The sequence below is a fragment of the Ictalurus furcatus genome, chromosome 17, assembly GCF_023375685.1.
Source record: "Ictalurus furcatus strain D&B chromosome 17, Billie_1.0, whole genome shotgun sequence".
NCBI lineage: Eukaryota > Metazoa > Chordata > Actinopteri > Siluriformes > Ictaluridae > Ictalurus > Ictalurus furcatus.
This window is the reverse complement of record NC_071271.1, coordinates 23,853,479-23,873,088: the sequence shown is the minus strand read 5'-3', so window position 1 is coordinate 23,873,088 and position 19,610 is coordinate 23,853,479. Positions and strand designations below refer to the sequence as shown.

Here is a 19,610-nt window from a genome sequence, read left to right as displayed (position 1 = left end):
GCTGTGACTGGGACAAAAATCTCAAGTGTGTGTCAAAAATGTAACGCCGCTTAACATAATCGCGAGCTTCAGCTTCCAAGGCTTCTGAAGCAGTTATAAACACAGTTAATAATGTCGTCGGTTTGACCGTATCAGCCCCAGCACTGGCAAGCTGCCACTGTTGGGCCCTTGAGCAAGGCCCTTAACCCTTCTCTGCTCCAGTATCATGGCGGACCCTGCGCTCTGACCCCAACTTCCTGACAGGCTGTATGTGAAGAAAAGAATTTCACTGTGCTCTACTGTGTATGTGACCAATAAAGACTCATTATCATTATCATTACCTTGTCTCGCAGTAGCAGATGACATCGGGTTCCACTCCTGTCAGACAAGAACAGAAATCTGATTCTACAGCGGGCTTAGAATCCAATCTTACTGAATCCAACGAAATATTAAAAGCTGAAGTCTCTACACAGGCTACATCTAACGTCTACATTAAATCCTTCACGGAATAGAAACACTTCCTGTTGGAAAGGTTCCTGTTTTGAAACTTCTGCTTAGTACGAAATGTCTCATCAGCAAGGAAACCTGCTGCTGGAATCCATGGCACTACTTTATATTCTCTTTATGTTTATCTCTCTGGTTGTGTTGAAAATGTAGGACAAGAGATAAAAAAAAAAAAATTCCACCTGGATATAAATAAAACAACACTAAAAGGGTTTTTATCATGCTGTCCCTGACTTGTCTTCCCAGTTTCTTCTTGGGAAATTCCCATTTCCTTATTAAGCTTTAGCTGAAGTGTTATTTCTCCCCTTAAAAGCCTGAGTCAAGGTGGCCAGACCAGACTAATGACACATGACAAATCCCACAGGATCCCACAGGAAACAGCTCCATATTATTGTGTTTGATAACAAATGTACAAATGTATTTGATAACTCTTAGAGATATGAAATTTAGACATGGTCACAGTGTTTTTGAGTTATTATGTATAGTATATTGTCATGTAGACAAGCTGACTCGAGTCGTACGAGTCGAATGTTGACTGACACAAGACCTGGATAGAAACGTGAGCAATTAATGAGGACGGGTAAAATAACACCGTAAATAAAAAAAAAAATAATCAAAAAATGTCAAAAAGTCTGTTCCTGCCAAAACAAAACGATCTCAGAACACGTTCCTCCCATCGATGCTGAAATGTTGTAATGATGTTTAAGCGATACGCTTTAAAGACAAACTCGCTCAGGTATATGATAAGCCGAATAAATAATAGAAGGTATACGAGTTCCCAGATCGTCACACGGTGGCTTAGTGGTTAGCACGTTCGCCCACGGTCGGGGGTTCGATTCGCACCGTGGCCCTGTGTGTGCGGAGTTTGCATGTTCTCCCCGTGCTGCGGGGGTTTCCTCCGGGTACTCCGGTTTCCTCCCCCAGTCCAAAGACATGCATGGTAGGCTGATTGGCGTGTCTAAAGTGTCCGTAGTGTATGAATGGGTGTGTGAGTGTGTATGTGATTGTGCCCTGCGATGGATTGGCACCCTGTCCAGGGTGTACCCCGCCTTGTGCCCCATGCTCCCTGGGATAGGCTCCAGGTTCCCCGTGACCCTGAAAAGGATAAGTGGTATAGAAGATGGATGGATGGATGGATGGATGGCGTTCCCAGATCGGTATCGTGGAAACGAAACACGCTTCTAAGAAACATCACACACAAATATGCAAATCTTTGTGGTTGTGATCTGGGTCAGCGTGTGTGTGTGTGTGTGTGTAGGTTTTAAGCAAACACATGGAGCTGCCAAGTGAGGTTTGGAATGTAAGTTTAGTGCAGTTTCTGGTAATAAGGATATGTTGTGTCACTGTAGAGCCTTGCTGGGAAATGCAGCTTACAGTAAATAAATATTTCATTTTCGAGGAAAAGAACAACTCATAGTTTGCTTTCCAAACTAAAACAAACCAGGGGTCCTGATGACTGTCTTAAGACCCTGAATCAAGACGATCAGCCATATGAGTATGAACGACAAAATGGTGAATGGATTCAAGAGAGTGTTGTCTAACTATAAATGTATTTATACTACAGCACGGTTGAACTCAGAAGATGTGGATTCATTTTCGAGAACAGCAGCTCTGAGGGTATTTCCAGCCATAGGATATATCCAGCCAATAATAAGCCACAAATTCGAACACGTTGGCGTTTCTATAGTAACAGCCCGTAGACCAAAGCTAATTATCATATACAGATTTTAAAACACGCCGTTAATTTCACCTTGAAAAACATACAGTTGTTGATACGGTGAAGTTTTTTTTTTTCTTCAGGAGTATGTTTAACATTTATGTAAGGAGTCTCCAGTGTCAATGAGTTTTTACTACTGTGCAGTCCGTCCAGGAGTTCATGGAGTTTTTTTTAGTGACTGTTGTGGCCAAAAATGTTTGATTTTACTGCTGCTTTTTTTTATTTTTTATTTTTTTTTAAATTTGCAGAGTTTTTTGTGCTTTTTTTTTTGCAGAAAACTACTTGAATTGGCAACTGCAGTCGCACGAAATTGTTCTGCGCGGTCTTTCACAGCGATGTTTGTCGGTGAACGAGGCCGTTTAGCTGTACTCATGTATGATGCACGTGAATCGAAGAGGGCTTTGGCTGAATGCGCGCTGTGATGACGTCACGTGATGCCCAAATCTGCGGAAAATCCGCTACAGGTTTCCAGTGCCAGAGGATGCAAAGCAGCCCCAGAGCATCACCGAGCCTCCACCATGCTCGACTGTGGACAGAGTGTTCTTTCTTCAATCTTCTTCCTCCAGACATACCGCTGATCCATCCTGCCGAAAAGTTCCAGTTTTATTTCATCGCTCCACAGAACAGAATCCCAAAACTTCTGTGGTTTATTTATATGATTTCTAACTGACTTTTCTTGCACTTTTGGATCAGTAGTGGTGTACGTCTTAGCTGCTAACCTTCTGCGTTTAGTACGTGCCTTACTGTGCTCACTGAACCCTCAGTGCCTGTTACACCAAGTCTTACTGCAGGTCTTTTGCAGTCCCTCCAGGGTCTTCCACAACCTGCCCTCTCAGAAATCTGCTTGCAGCCGTCGATAGCGTCCTTTTTCTGAATATTGCGGAGTTTGCTTGATTTTGCGTTCACTGTGAAATCCTGGAGGGACCGACTAAGTCTTCGTGACAGAGGTGTTTACACTTTCTGGTTTCTCTGTAACATGACAAGGTGTGTGTATGTGTGTGTGTGTGTGTGTGTGTGTGTGTGTGTGTGTTTCTTGTTCATTTCAAGAGAGAGAAATTAAGTGATAACAGGAACCTCCACAACACTAAACGCAATTATAAACAGGATAAAAAGTAAGATTTTTCATCTGATAACATTACTTGTCATGTGACTAATATAGAATTACTCGGCGCTATGAAGTCAGGTGTCATGACGTTCTAATGTACTGCAAATCAGCTCAGAAAGTGACAAAACAACCTCAACAACAACAACAAAAATAAACCACGCAGTTAACTTCCCAATAAAACTAATAAAAGCACTCTTTCTAACTGACTTTGTCGTTTGTACTGAGCTTCTATAAACAGTTAACAGCCAAACATCAGATTTAGAGGAAAGGCATTTCACAAGTGTCGAACACTACTGTAATTCCTGTCCAAAGAAAACGTGGTATAAGACATATAAAACAGTTCAGACATGCTGTTATAGGAAAACAACCAGCTTTGGTGTGATATCAGTAACTCCACTTCATCGCACCATCCTGCCGTTGATTATTCTCCTATAACAGCACACCTCCAAGTGATTTATTCCTTAGTTATTTCACATGGGTGTTATTATGCTATCCGATGTACTTATTTAGCTGGCTTAGTGTAGTCCATGGCTCATCCTGTTATCACCGTATACTCGGATCATGTTCATACGATACGGTGTCCTCATGGGGTCAGCGATAGTTCACCGCTTACTAGCGACTGAACGGAAACACTATTGGGCGATTATTACAGTTTTTATTATTAGTAATTATTATGATCTGCATCCTTCCTCAGTTGTAAGTCAGTCTGGATTAAAGCACCAGTCAAATAACTGAACGTAAATACGAAAGCATTCCAGTGGAAGAGAGAATACACAGAGGCAAAAAAGATTTCTGTATGAATTTATTTCACTCTTCAGCCTTCCTACTGTACGAATAAATAACGCATTAAATATTCACTTTAATTCATCGTCACGTCAGCATCAGATTTAGTGGAAAGGCATTTCACAAGTTTAATTTATTCAACATGGTTCCAGACTCATGAAACTGTATGTAAAACTTTACTTAGTGGTAGTGTTCAGAAGGCTACACGAACCCTACATGACTGTTTATAACGGCTTAGTACAGAAGACGAAGTCAGTTATAAAGAGTGCTTTTATTAGTTTTGATGGGAAGTTAACTGGCGTAGATGTTTTTTTTTGTTGTTGTTGTCGAGGTTGTGTCATGTCACTCTCTGAGCTGATTTGCAGTCCATTAGAACGTCATGACACCTGACTTCGTAGCTCAGAGCACTTCTATATTCGTCACATGACAAGTAATGTTATTAAGGTAATGTGTCCTGTACTAGGAAACTTAACTGATAACACAAGCGTATTTGGTCAAAATTCTACGTCACGTGACTCAGATGTTATGTCAGAAGAAGTCTTTATGAAAATGTACATAAAAGTACGTAGATCTTATTCCGTATAACGGCTCGTTCAAACACGTGTCGTAAAGACATCCGAGTCGGTTACGATGTGACTCGACTCAGGTGTTATGTCAACGTGACATCGTGTCTGACTTTATGATACCTGAGACCTGTTGGAATAATCCCGTACATGACATAAGCTCCATGAAGGTTTATGTCAGTTGTCATAAAGACAACTAGGATGTCAAGTTGTTATAACACCTCAATGAAATGGCTAAGTGGTAGTGGCTCAGGTGGTAGAGAGGGCTGTCGGTTCTTTACGACAACTGACGTCTGTTGGCATATCCTTTATCTGGAGTAAGATCTGTATAGGTTTTTGTCATACTTTTTTTTTTTTTTGTCAATTATGATGTCAAGTTGACATAACACCCGAGTTAACCGACATCTAAACTGACAAAAGAGGTCTTTATGACACCTGACGCCCGTTGGAATAAGCCGCTTATCGGGAATAAGATCTCTGTAGACTTATATCAATTGTTATAAACAGCGCTTTTGTCAGTGATGATGTCAAATTGACATAACGCACCGGAGCCGAGTGAAAAGAGGTCTTTCTGACACCTGGCACGTGTGATAAAGGGAGTCATGTAGCCTTATGAACATCGCCCTTAGGTACAATTCCACCAAACTATAAATACATGCATAAATAATCAGTACTGTTTCTTCTTTTCTTTTTTTTTTTTTAAAACTGAACCAGCTCAGTCGTTACAAATTCATAAATAAAAAAAAAAAAACGAACCGTCACACTTTGTTTTAAAAAGAAAGTAATAAAGGGACTGTTTCGAGACACGCGCGTTGTCAGAGCTCAGCAGTTCAGCAGGTCGTTAGTTCTCGTGATGCGGACGACTTTCCGTTTGTTGTAGCTGTACTCGTACTGCAGGTTCTCGTGGTACAAGTACAAGTATCCTGTTTAAAAGGAAGCACAAAGGGAGAAGACAATGACAGATGTTCTGGATTGGACTCTAACATGACAAGCTGTGTTTCTCTTCTTCTGGGACGCGGTAACAGGAACTAAGTCCTCTACAGTACAAACAGATAACATTATGACGTGGCGCTCTTGAGTACATTTTAGATCGTAATCGTGGACCAGTCGCTGTGGCGTAAGAGGAATAAAACACTCCGGGACGTCTTGTTATAGGAAAATAATCGACTTTGGGACGGTAACGGTAACTCCCTTACATCACCCAGTCGTTGATTATTTTCCTATAACAGCAAACCCATGTCGTGTTTTATTTCGTACCCCGTACCGAACACAATGCTGAATAAGAACTACGTAAAGCACAAATAAATCCATCCTTACCATTTTTGTAGGTGGCGGCGTCCACCTCGTCCACCTCGTCCCCGTCTCGCTCTTGCATCCCAGGAAAGCCGTCCATTATGGACTTGGGGTATCCGGGATCCATGGTGCCAGTCTGTTCATTGTAACTGTGGATGAAATCGAACTCGGTGAGCTCCGCATTCTGCACCCACGGTATTCTGACTTTGCCTTAGTGTGCTGGAAACCAAATATAAGATAAGAAGTGAAGAAATACCTCCAGTAGTCCTCGTCAGTGAAGAACAGAGTCTTGCCCGTGTCACGAATGTGAACCGCAGCATCTATTTTGCGGACGGATTTAGGGAATCCCAGCCTGTGGATGTATTTTGGGTAGCCCGGCACCAGGGTGTAACCGTTAAGGGCCCACATTCTGATACCTTGAACATTTAATAAACATATGAATATAACAATAATATTAATCATACTATTATATACATCCATATTACACTACATATAATATTAATAATATGAACGCTACAATGATTAATTACAAGACATAGGCCAGTTGTAGCTCTTTCTCATCACCTCCATCACATAATCTGGGAGCATGAAGGCTAGCACTAGCTTAGCAACTTGCCCACTATTCTGCAGTACAATAGTTAGCCTTTTGTTAGCTAGCTTGCTAACAAACCTGGCTAATGGTTTTTAATTATAAAATAGTTTCCCCCAATGTTAGCTAGTGCTTGGTCTTATTTACATGATAGTCTGCCAAACGTTAGCTAACTTGCGTTTGAGAATTAGCTTATTTAGACAATTTTGTTTTGTAATAGCTTAGCATATATAATAGTTAGCATAAAGTTAGCTAATTTGCTATCAAACCTGGCTACTGGTTAACTCGGTATAATGTTAGATATGTCCAATGTTAGATAGCTTGCTAAGAAGGCAAGTTAATGATTTAATTTCATAATAATTAGCTTAATGTTTTCTAGCTTGCTAGCGAACCTGCCTAATGACATTATAATAGTTAGGATAGCTTGCTAGTGAACATAGCCTAATGTTAGCTAGCTTACTAGCAAGCCTGGGTTTTTGACTTTAATATTTACTAACTTACTATCAAGCCTGGCTTACATGGCAGTTAGCTTAATGTTAGCTTAATGTTAGCTAGCATGCTACGTCTAGCATAACGTTAGCTAGTTTGCAATGGCTTAGTTTTAATTACATAGTGTGTTTTCGTGTGATATTTGCTAGCTAGTGCTATTCGGTGCCATGTTTCGATAGCTGGTTCACTCAGCTCATGGTGCCAAATAAATTATTTTGAAGTGTGCTCTTTTATTTATTTATTTTTTGGTGCTTAGAAGTGAAAATAGCTAAATAGCTAATAGTGATTTTTTTATTATTATTATTATTTTTACAAATATGATATATTGTAATTATAATTTTATCATCATGAACAGTGACAAGACAGTGACAAACAGTGACAAGACATTACATTACGTGAAAAGAAACACAAACCACTGAATATGATGACGATATCTTTCTCCGGGTTCTCATAAGCTGCGTTTACTTTCTTGGGGAGTTGAGGCCATGTGGATTGAATGAGCGTGAGTTCAGGTTCAGTGAACTGTGGGTGCACACGCCAGAAATATCTGCCAAGTGGAGTAGAAACACATTTAAATGTAGAGTTCGGGTTAAAAACCAATGGCGCAACGATGAAGTCGATCGTTAGAGTGAGTCGGAATCACTGGAAACGTTTAGCGTCATCGTTTAGCACCTGTCTTTGAAAATGAGCTTCTCTCCACGGAGCTCTGTCACGGCATCGATGCTTAACTCAGGGTCGCATTTGTCCGGAGCCTCGGGTTTGGGTTTGACTTTCTCGTGATCCGGGTTGGGGCCTGTGAATCAGCCAGAAACACGAAAAAATGGTTACAACTGGATTGGCGTAGCAATCAAAATCGAAAGAAATGCATATTTTACAGTATATCGTTCCATTCGTTGTATTGTAGCCACCAGTCTCGTGTATTTACCGTAGAGTTCTTGTATGCCTTTGATGTCATCTTCAGACAGAGGGAACCCATGGGCGTACGAGTAAACCGGGTACATCAGCGAGCCAGGATCATTAGAATGACCCATACCGAGAGCGTGACCGAATTCATGAGCCGCAACTAAGAACAGGTTATACGCTGCAAGAGAAATAAGACGAACTCATTAACGCTTCATTTAAATGCGTCTTTTTTTTTTTTTTTTTTTACGACATAGTCACAGTAGATCCGTTTGTTCATTCATTCATTCATTCAACTTCATACCACTGCATTGGATATCCTGAGAGCACTGGGCGTACGAGTCGGGAAAACACCCCGAATAGGACACCGGTCCATCGCAGCACACCGTGCACATACATTCATTCACACCTAGAGGCAATTCAGCGTCGCTAATACACCTACTAGCATGTTTTGGGGAAAAGAAGGTTTCAAAAGTTCACACAGAAGACCGAAACTGAGGCCCCTGGAGCTGTGAGGCAGCAACACTACCCACTGCACCACCATATCACAACATATAGTACAGTAGCATCTAAAAGTCAACAACAAATAAGTTTTTTCATTTCAGTATATTTATATATGCTCCTCATCGTTATTACACACACACACACACACACACACACACACACACACACACACAGCGTTCCGCAGCGACATTATAAGAACATTTATAAGTGCTATATAATTAAGCAATACCATATGAGCAAGCGCGTTGTTGTACTGAATATCAGCACGGCTGTGATCAGTACTGAGTGTGATACTGCTTCTGTACAATGGTTCTATAAAGAAGAAATTAATATCCAGTAACAAATATTTGGATGATTATTGTTATTATAATGTTTATAACACTTGGAGGCTTGCTGTAATAGGAAGATCACCAATAACGGGGCGGTGTGATGGAAGGGGAGTTCCTGATACTGCTCCGAAGCTGATTACTATCCTGAAATGTTGAATTCCTCTCGAATAACAGCGATTTGCCTACAGTTACATTATTTTATTCATTATATAACATCATGTCACACTTTTTTATCTGCGTATGGTTGCATTTAATGTTCCATGAAAAAGCTTCGTTCCTGTTAGCAAACAATCATTCACGGACCATTTTCTTTAAAAATAAATAAATAAATAAAAACCCGCGGCTTGTTATGTTACCTCACCATATTAACAGGTATATGTTTTCATCCTTATATAACGTCACATTTTTAAATCCCTGTGAACGAACTGTTACTGTTAAAACAATAGCATATTAGAATGAACTCATTAATATAAACCTGTGATCTGCCTTTCGGTCAGAACGTTTGTCAGAGCTAATGTTATAGAAAATCAATCATTACCTTCTGACCAATCAGAAGCGAGACTTTGGATTGGCAACGTTATGTAAAGATAGTATAGTACAAAGACTAGTGGTAAAAAAATAAATAAATTTGTTTTACGTTCTGGACTCAGATTTTAACAAGGCAGTTATCTATTTATTAATAATTATAAGATAGTACGTTACCATGTGAGTCTTTTGTCCATGTTTCATCCTCGTCAAAGTGTGTGTCTCCGCCGAGGCCTTCTCCCGGTGGGTAAGCATGTGCGAGGAGACCCTCAGGGCCGTCGAAGGGGTTGTGATCTCCATGTTCTGTCGTTTAAACCACACCATGAAGACAAATGAAAAAAGGTCTGAGAACTTTAGAACATTTCTGTGATGGAACCGAATCCTCGTGAAGTGAGTCTACCTAGTCTCCCGAAGCTGATCATGATGTCTGCGATTCCTTCATGAAGCCTCTTGAACTTCAGAGGAGTCACAGCACCCCAGGCCACCAGGGCATTATGAATGGCTTTATCCACATCCTCCTTCTTCAGATCAGGAGTGTAGTTTGTTATCCTGTACGATAATGGATAATAGTCGAAATGAAAAAAAAAATAAATAAATAAATTCATACACAAAACAATACAAATTTAAGAAAAACAAGACAAACCTGAACGTCACAAGTGTGTTTTGCCATTTGAGCTTCTTGGGGAAGAGATTGTACTCGGCTACATCTGGCACACCACATCTGGACTTCTTCATGACCTGCAGCGTGTTGTCGTCCAGATTCCCAGTGACCTCCAGCTTGAAGAATGCCTGCATGGCGCGGATCTTCTCAGTCATCACGTCTGAAGATTTGGATGTTCCCAGAAGACCGGGTTGCATGTCGTAGTACCGTCTGAGATATCGCTAAACACCAGGACGACAAGATGAAACATAAACAAGGACCATATTTTATAGAAGCGACGTATCTAGATATGTCTATAGATATAGAAATATCATATCCGACGCAAAGCCTCCTATAAAACCTTCACGTGGCTTTATTATATGAATAATACCATTTTATAGTATATTTTCATCCGTTTAATACGTGACACGAAGTGCTTTACAGATGTCACGTAAAAGAGAAACAGGAATGAAGAGACAAGTTAAATAAGAAAGGAAAGGAATAACATTTAAAATTAAAAACAAGTTTAGAAGGCTTAATAAAATTAAGCATCATTAAAAAAAAAAATTTGAAAATAAATATTCAGTAAATAAAATACTAAATAGTAAATTAAAAAAAAAAAGTAAGAATGTATTTTAGGTAGAGAAAAAAATAAATAAATACATTCACAGAAATATATAATGAAGATAGCAAACTAAATTCATTTTGAATTTAAAAAGTTTATTTTCCTTCTTTAAAATAAATAAATAAAATAATTAGCCAAGGGAACCTGGCATTTATCAAGTATTGAATGGTATTACGTTCCAGATTTGAATATAGACAAATTCTGGTAACATTTTTTAATTATGACAGAATATTAAACCTATTCCTAGACATCTTTCTTGTTATTTCAAGCAGGAAATCTTGCTTAATTTCTAAGGATTTATTTCTGGAAATAAGCACAATTATCTGCCAAGAAAATTATCATCAAAGTCTCATACATTGATGTATTTCTGGATTTGGAACATTTTAAATATGAAATATTTGTTAGCCTTCTTCCATCATTAAGATTCAAAAACCTTAAAAAAAAAAAAAAAAAAAATATATATATATATATATATATATATATATATATATATATATATATATATAATTTCTAAAAGATATTTCCACTTGCTCAGATAATTTTTGCATGCCACTGACTAAAAGAACAAACGTGTTTGCCATCTTTGAAAATGTTTGTCTCACCTCTGCTAATAGCCACCTCTCCGTCTTGTCTCTGGGAAGAGGTTTCGTAAACGACTGTCCCACAGTCACTAACAGTACAGCCACAACTATAATCTCCATGTTTACTTCACTGTGTGCATCTGTGAGTGACTGCGACTGAAACACGGGGCCTTTATATTGACCTGAGCGCTCTCCCACCTCTCCGGCACCGACATGTCATGATTCATGTAAAAGTACCCTGGGCACTTCCTTTTAGTGTGAAAAATGCAGGAGGCAGCACTGCTGTGGTTTATTTAAAAAAAAAACAACAAAAAAAAAAATGCTTCGAAAAGGCTATACAGTTACATCACTGAACTTGACTGAATGATTTCAGATTTCTCGCAAAACATGAGTCCTGTTCGTAATTATAGTTTGAATTTAGAAAGGAAAAAAAAAAACATGCTGTGTTATTTATTTATAAACTAACGTGGGGGGGGGGGGATAAGTGTCGGACGCGTCAACGTTGTTTTCAGTAAATATATTTCCAATGAGGTTATTCACATGATATTTTCACCAGATTTTGGTAGTAATTCAAGAAATCTGGAAACATAAAGAATTCACAACATTAACATTAACATTTAATGTTGTGGGAAAGGACTAATGGACGTAATGGACTTTGCTGCTACAACATACAGTAATTAATAACAGGAATGATCTTGTCTTGCTGGAGTTCCACAACATCGACTGTAACTGTAGGCAGTTAAAATGTATGACATGTTCTAAGAGGTAGAAGAGGTAATAATGAAACACTTCAGGATGTGCTGTTTTAGGAAAATGCTGAAATAAACCACACCAAATTTCTAATCTTCTGTGAATACCCTTCTGCTTAATTTAGACAGAAGTTCCTTAGAGACTGATCATGATGCCACCTTCATATCCGTTAGTAACATTTCCAGACAGAGCTGTGCCTCATGACCGTGATGCATCGCCACGTTGCTTTGAGTAAGCGTTGCTGTTGTATCACTAATCTGGGGTTACTGAGCCAGGGGTTAAGCCTTTCTCACATTCCATTCTGCCGAAGGAATGGAAAACGACTTATCGGACATTTTTAATCGGTATAAACAAATTAATTATTTTACTGCCATGAGTCTGTTATAAGATTAGTCAGGACACTGTTGGGTTTCTGTGTGTAGAGTATCGTTACTGTGGGTTTAGCTGTTTCTGAGCAGGGCCATAGGAAAGGGGAGGGGTGTGAGCCCCCTGCTGGGCAAACAACTCACACCTCTCCACAAAAACATTGGTACAGAGATTAAAAAAAAAAAAAAAAGAGGCTACATCCTGCTCCTGAGGATGACCCCAAGGGGTGGAGAGCCTGGAGATTGCTGAGGACGGTACCGCTTGAAGTACCATGGAAATGGTTTTGGATCTCAATTCCACATGGACGTTCTCGCTGTGGTTGCTGGGACTACGGGTGCAGCGATGGCCTTAAGACTGCAATTACCACATGCAGTTTTACACTCAGGTCTCCTTTAGTGAACAGTGGACTAGTTCAACAAACAGACTTCATATAAACACCATAATGAACTTTCTTTTACTTTCACACTATCCGTCGTTACCCAGATGAGGACGGGTTCCCTTCTGAGTCCGGTTCCTCTCAAGGTTTCTTCCTCGTATCATCTCAGGGAGTTTTTCCTCACCACCGTCACCACCGGCTCGCCCAATAGGGATAAATTCACACACTTAAAATCTCTATCCTGTGTTTATATGATTCTGTAAAGCTGCTTTGAGACAATGTCCGTTGTTAAAAACACCATACGAATAAAATTTAAGTGAATTTAATAGAATTTTCTGGCAACGAAACACTAAAATTAGAACATTTAAACCTAGTAGGCTAGGTTAAAAAAAAAAAAGAAATACTTATGAAACACTGCAAAGTCTTAAAGCCCTGAGCGTCTACCTTCATATGTGACTTTAACCACTACTCTGGAGTGTGACATCACAAATAAATTCACATATATATATACATATATATATATATATATATATATATATATATATATATATATATATATATATATATATATATATATATAAAGTTTCAGCTACAAAACACTGCAACTGTTGTATATGTCTTATACTAACCCCTTAATCTCGCAGATATACATTCCTCAGTATACATTCATCATATACCTTTAGATGAATGAATGATCGAAGGCTTAAATGCAAGTTGTTCAGAGACTCTATAAAAAGCGACTGCATTGAAACTGTACACGGTATGGTTATGATAAAACCTGCACCACCGTCACCATGATCCCTCAAGACACTAACTATGATTCATGAAAAAGTACCACGACCACTTCCTCTCTTCCCATTCAAGCAAATCAACAACAACAACAAAAAAAACCATAGCATACAATGACCTCAGCGAGAGGTCATAGGGTTCTGAAGTAAAATTTTGTAAAGTGGACAGTTTTTTAGCTCATGCTGACTCCTCCGTTATTCAACATAGCACACGGAGGCGGAGAGGTGGAATACGCTGCTGGACTTTTTGCGGATTTGCAAAGTAAACAGTGAAAGAAAAATGCATCTCGGCATTTTCTCAACATGCGGTCAGGTCTGGGAACACTGAACTGCTCAGGGACGGAGCTTCGGGGTGAAGATTTACGCTTGTAAACCAATTTAGTTTAAAGATTTCATTAAGGATCTGTTGATTTAAATGTTCATTCTGATTTAAGATGTGTTGAACCACGCACACACACACACACACACACACACATACATACATACAACATATATACAACTTATATATATATATATATATATATATATATATATATATATATATATATATATATATATAAATTCAAATTTGCAATTAAAACCTGAACCTCTGATTTGGGATTTATTCTAATGAACTTCTGTCCCATTATGACGTTCTTCTTAAGATCTTTTTTAAGCAAAACCTATCATTAAATAAGAGTCCCTTAGGTACAATTTCCTTGTGTTGATTTTAAACAATCTGTGTAATCCTGTGGCTCATTTTCTATAATCTTTTAAGCCTTTTAATGCACAATACTAGATGGAAAGAATGTACTATACAAGATCTGAAGCTATAACAGGTAATATTTAAAGCAACAATTATGTCTATATTGCAGTATATAATATATTAATAGGTTAGATAATTATAGAGATGGAGACAGTTTGACGCAAATCTCATTCCTGCGTAAGTGTCTTGAAACAGTTATGGACTCGTATTAGTAATGATAAGTAATTACATTTACAGTAATAACTACAGCGACTAAAACATGTACAGTAGTAAATATATGCAGTACTATTTCCTTCTTTCGCTTATAAGTCATGCTTTTCTTTCTCTAGTACATACATACATACATACATACATATATATACACACACACAGTGGTGCTTGAAAGTTTGTGAACCCTTTAGAATGTTCTACATTTCTGCATAAATTTGACCAAAAACATCATCAGATTCTCAAACAGGTCCTAAAAGTAGATAAAGAGACCCCAATTAAACAAACGAGACAAAACATATTATACTTGATCAGATATGTATTTTGGGGCGCACGGTGTCTTAGTGCTGAGCACGTTCGCCTCACACCTCCAGGGTCGGGGGTTCGATTCCCACCGTGGTCCTGTGTGTGTGGAGTTTGCATGTTCTCCCCGTGCTGCAGGGGTTTCCTCCGGGTACTCTGGTTTCCTCCCCCAGTCCAAAGACACGCATGGTAGGCTGATTGGCATGTTGAAAGTGTCCGTAGTGTATGAATGGGTGTGTGAGTGTGTATGTGATTGTGTGATGGATTGGCACCCTGTCCAGGGTGTACCCCGCCTTGTTCCCCATGCTCCCTGGGATAGGCTCCAGGTTCCCCGTGACCGGATAAGCGGTATAGAAGATGGATGGATGGATGGATGGATGGATGGCGATATGTATTGAGGAAAATGATCCAATATTACACACATATATATATATATATGAGTGGGAAAAGTATGTGAAGCTTTGCTTTCAGTATCTGGTGTGATGTGATCCGCTCGTGTGGCAATAACTGCCGCTAAAAGTTTCCGGAAACTGTTGATCAGTCCTACACATCAGCTTGGAGGAATTCTATCTCGTTCCTCAGTACATCATCAACTCTGGGATGTTGGTGAGTTTCCTCCAACAAACTTTTTTTTGGTGTAGAAACTAGTAAAATAGTAATAGTTTGATAAAACTATTGAGCAGCACAGTTGTGTTTATTTCCAATTTAAAAGAGGGCATTGGGATTGAAGAAAACGTCTCAGACGTGACAAAAGTCTTCAGATAACTTCGTTAAAGTCTTGACCTGCATTGGACACAAATTAGGACGTCAGGTTAGCAGATTTTACACAAGAAGCGACACATAGTACGCACACATATAATAACATTCTTGTAATACACTGTAAGCTGTTCAGAAATCTACCAGGATGCACGTGGGGACATGTCCTGATAGCAGCAAGCACACACACACACACACACACACACTGAGTGCTATGATGTGGCGACAGAAATCCTGGACTTAAACTATTACATGGTGACAACCATGAATTTAGAAGGTAGGCATTGAAAACAGGATGAAACACAACAAACAAATGTACAAAACATGCACGGTTGTTTACAAGATCACAGGTTTGCAATGACATGAACACTTGGAATGCAGCGCCGTCTCGGATCGCCGTCTGGTTGCACGGACTGACGATCCGAATCTGCCTAAAGGGCTGTGAGTCACAAAGTAATGAAGTTTAGGGAGATTTTGGTCGATCTGCTTCGCTGCCAAACATCTTCACAAGGACAAAGACGTGATATAGTGATAGGAGGTACAGCGGATGTGTGCAGTTGGAAAGAAAAGAAACCAAAATCTTTCGGCGTGGAGAAGTAGAGTGTATTGTGAAAATCGAGCTTAAGGAAGCGGTGATAAACTTTTGGTCTTTCATCGGCACACTTATAGCACTCAGATATGCGTGGTGGTTAGCCACAGTGGGAAAAGAACCACACAAACACTGATGCGTTTCTTTACTAACAGTAAACACTTCGTCTTACAAAACAAAGATATTAAGACATCGCATTAACATTAACGGGCAACCACGGGGGCGCAGGGTATGCAAATTAGTCCTGGCTTTACCGAGGTGCACTGACGCTACAGTATATCGTTTAAAGGGAAAAAAGGGGAAAAAAAAAACGTGAGCCGAGGTAATAGTAGCATGCAGGTGAGAGATCTGGCAACTTAAGTACACGGAGTTGAATACGCTTTTGAAGAATATCGAACAACCCCCCCCCCATATTCCCACAAATGTACATAAAGCACCACCTCCAGAACCTACGGTGATTAGACTAGAGTTAGAAATAGCAAGGCGTGACATCAGGACATCACTTCCGAGCGTACTCGGATATTCACCTGCTCGAAAGACAACTTGCACAACTATAAATGCTCAAAAATTCAGCTAATCGCTGTCCTTTTTTGACAGCTCTTAGCGAGGGCGCATGGTGGCTTAGTGGTTAGCATGTTCAGGGTCGGGGGTGCGATTCCCACCGTGGCCCTGTGTGTGCGGAGTTTGCATGTTCTCCCCGTGCTGCGGGGGTTTCCTCCGGGTACTCCGGTTTCCTCCCCCAGTCCAAAGACATGCATGGTAGGCTGATTGGCGTGTCTAAAGTGTCCGTAGTGTATGAATGGGTGTGTGAGTGTGAATGTGATTGTGCGATGGACTGGCACCCTGTCCAGGGTGTACCCCGCCTTGTGCCCCATGCTTCCTGGGACAGGTTCCAGATTCCCCCGTGATCCTGAAAAAGATAAAGCGCTATAGAAGATAGATGGATGGATGGATGGATGGAGCTCTTAGCGCCGGTATTAGCGTGGCGTGTTAGCATCGTTAGCAAAGTGATACGCCAATCAGCTGCTTGACGCCAAGTTATGACACTATAAGCAGACAAAATTTGTCTCATACTGATTTCCAAGTGGGCTTTTTTTCTTGGTAATGAAAACAAACAAGTCGAAGAGGCCCATGTAAACACAAACAAGCACTCCAGAGTGTAAGGCGGTTTTCCAAGCAGGTTTTCTCAGCCATGTGATACACTCACTCTGAGGCCATGGCTTAAAGAGTTATTTTTGATCGTGTTCAACATATTTTCTCAGGTCATTTGTAGTAGTATGGAATACAAAAGAAATCGACTATTGCACCTTTAAGTTAACCTTTAACTTTGACAGGAATACCAGGGTGAACGTGAAATAAGTACAAAACCAGAACAGAAAGATGTGATAAGCGGAAACTAGGAACTGAAACCGGACTAGGAAGTATGTCGTTCAGTAACGCAGAGGAATTACTGCGAGTTTAAAAATACGTTTTATACACATAAACTGGAAGAAGGGAAAGAACAGGAAATGCTGACCATATTAGGAAAGTAGTTGACTAGCCGTGTATGAAAGTGGCAGAACTGGGATGTAGCTAGCTTCAAATAGACTGCAGCAGAGATCTTGTTTTAAAGTAAATAAATCTAATCAATTTCTGGAAATACTGGCTATGACAAACAAAGGGAAAGTGTAAATGTGGACAGTGTGTAAGATAAGACGTTATAAAGACTGGTAGAAGGACAGAGGGTTTATAGTGTGGATAATGTTCGCACTAAGCAATGACAAACAAGCAGATGTTTGTGTCTTTGTGCATTTTTAAAAAAATGTTTTTTTAAAGATTTGGGGTGGGATTTGTGCTGAGACCTGGCAACCCTGGTTAGAACAAGTCCACAGCACAAGGGATGTAAAAAACAACAACATGTTGGTGAAGAAATTCATCAAAGACATCTACAAGACACCCCCCCACCCTCCCCCCACCAACACAAAACATCAGCAAAATAGTCTCAATCGTTTGTGCTTCGTTTGTGCTGGTTTGTGAAGTAACACGGTAAAATCCAAACGACAAATCACATTAAATAGTCGCATTCACGTAATTGTTACCTATCCACTGTGCGTTTTCAACTTTTAAGGGACACAGCGGATCATGTATGTGTGTCTATATATATATATATATATATATATATATATATATATATATATAGACACATGTATGTATGTATGTGTGTGTATATATGTGTATATATATATATTTTTGTGTGTATATATATGTGTGTATGTATGTATTTGACGCAAATAATGGATCTTTAAAAACTTAAACATAAAAACACTCAATCTTAAAAACTTAAACAAGCCACTATCTGTCTTCAAACCAAGACTTGAGTGCAAACACCATCAAGCCCGACTCCCAGAAAAGCAGAGACGACGTCTCCGAGCACGAGTAGGAAAACAAGGGTGTGTGGCCTAGAACAAAAATACTTGAATTTGTGAAAGTAAATTTAAACAATGCATTCGGTCTTTTGTGTATAACACAGCATGTGGGCATATATATATATTTTTTTTCTGACATTCCTGTCACTCCATTTCTCAGGTCATCATACATCTCCCAGACACATGGAGACCTCCTGAAGTAGGCCACATAATGTCCAAGAGCATCCTGGGTTAAGCCTCCTCTGAAAGCAATGACTTTCAAAGCACTTTTCCTGAGGTAGAGACTGTCTTGAATACAGAGGGACACTGTGACCGACTTTTGATGAACAGAGGACTGTGAAAATGGAATCCCTGTCGACTGCTGGTTTCTTGGGCATCTGGCATAAGCAAAACATAATTACCCACTGAAATAATCCTGACGCAAAAAATGTCATATACAGTATAAACTTGTTTTCATGTATTGCTGTATTTGCCAGAATACAAGGAAAATATAATCTAGTAATAATATATAAGGATATTATAACTTGTATTAGGACCAATATGGGAATGTTGACCCCTAGATGCACAACATATTAAAAAAACAAACCAACATGGGTACCATGTGCAGCTGTAATTAGCATTTCATAGCTCCATTAGCCATATTAGTATTAGCAATGAGTTTTCTGTTCAATAAACATTGACAATCTTAGCGCTCTTGAATGTTGTACCATTATGATTGAAGTTAACTAATAATATTCTAACTGACAGTGTTAAATAATTGTACTTACACTGGCCAGAATTTTGATTTAGTAACTGTGTTGACTTTTTCTATACTAACTTAACACTAATTTCCACAAGAGCATCTTGAACAGAAGTGACACTGACACCTAGTGGTGGAAGTGAAGTGTAGCAGATGATTCTCCTTGTAAATAAATGAAAAGTTCAATCATGAGAGACCAGTGAGTGAAGTAAAGAGAATATTTGGGGTGAATTTGGAGCATGTTGTGGGGTTTTTTGACCGCTTTTTGACCGCTGGTAAAAATAGTTCAATTGCAGCATAACTAGTAAAAGAAGAAGACTATAAAGCGAGAAGAAGAATAAAACACTTGGGGCTGTGGGGTGGTTAGTCAATTATTTCCCTGTATGACCATCACACCAAGTGTTCTAACGTATAAATAATTAAACGTGCCCCGAAATGTTTGTTTGCAATGCAATTATTT

General features: G+C 39.4%; 1 protein-coding gene across 1 annotated transcript; it reads right to left on the bottom strand.

The window, feature by feature from the left end:
- Positions 1-4,923: 4,923 nt before the first annotated feature.
- Positions 4,924-11,661, bottom strand: mmp13b (matrix metallopeptidase 13b). Its single transcript, XM_053647732.1, has 10 exons — positions 11,148-11,661; positions 9,924-10,162; positions 9,681-9,829; positions 9,458-9,583; positions 7,948-8,103; positions 7,695-7,815; positions 7,436-7,569; positions 6,201-6,360; positions 5,969-6,093; positions 4,924-5,574 (listed from the first exon to the last, which is right to left on the bottom strand). The coding sequence occupies exons 1-10, from the start codon at positions 11,244-11,246 to the stop codon at positions 5,474-5,476; spliced, it is 1,410 nt and encodes a 469-aa protein (XP_053503707.1). The 5' UTR covers positions 11,247-11,661; the 3' UTR covers positions 4,924-5,473.
- Between the last annotated feature and the right edge of the window lie 7,949 nt (positions 11,662-19,610).

What these genes read in the sequence shown, in the direction of transcription:
- mmp13b (XM_053647732.1), bottom strand. Translation starts at nt 11,246, where the DNA reads ATGGAGATTATAGTTGTGGCTGTACTGTTAGTGACTGTGGGACAGTCG. An exon ending in GATCAGCTTCGGGAGACTAG is followed by an intron (nt 9,584 to 9,680) that starts GTAGACTCACTT and finishes TTTAAACGACAG; the next exon opens with AACATGGAGATCACAACCCC. An exon ending in ACTGACGAGGACTACTGGAG is followed by an intron (nt 6,094 to 6,200) that starts GTATTTCTTCAC and finishes TTTCATCCACAG; the next exon opens with TTACAATGAACAGACTGGCA.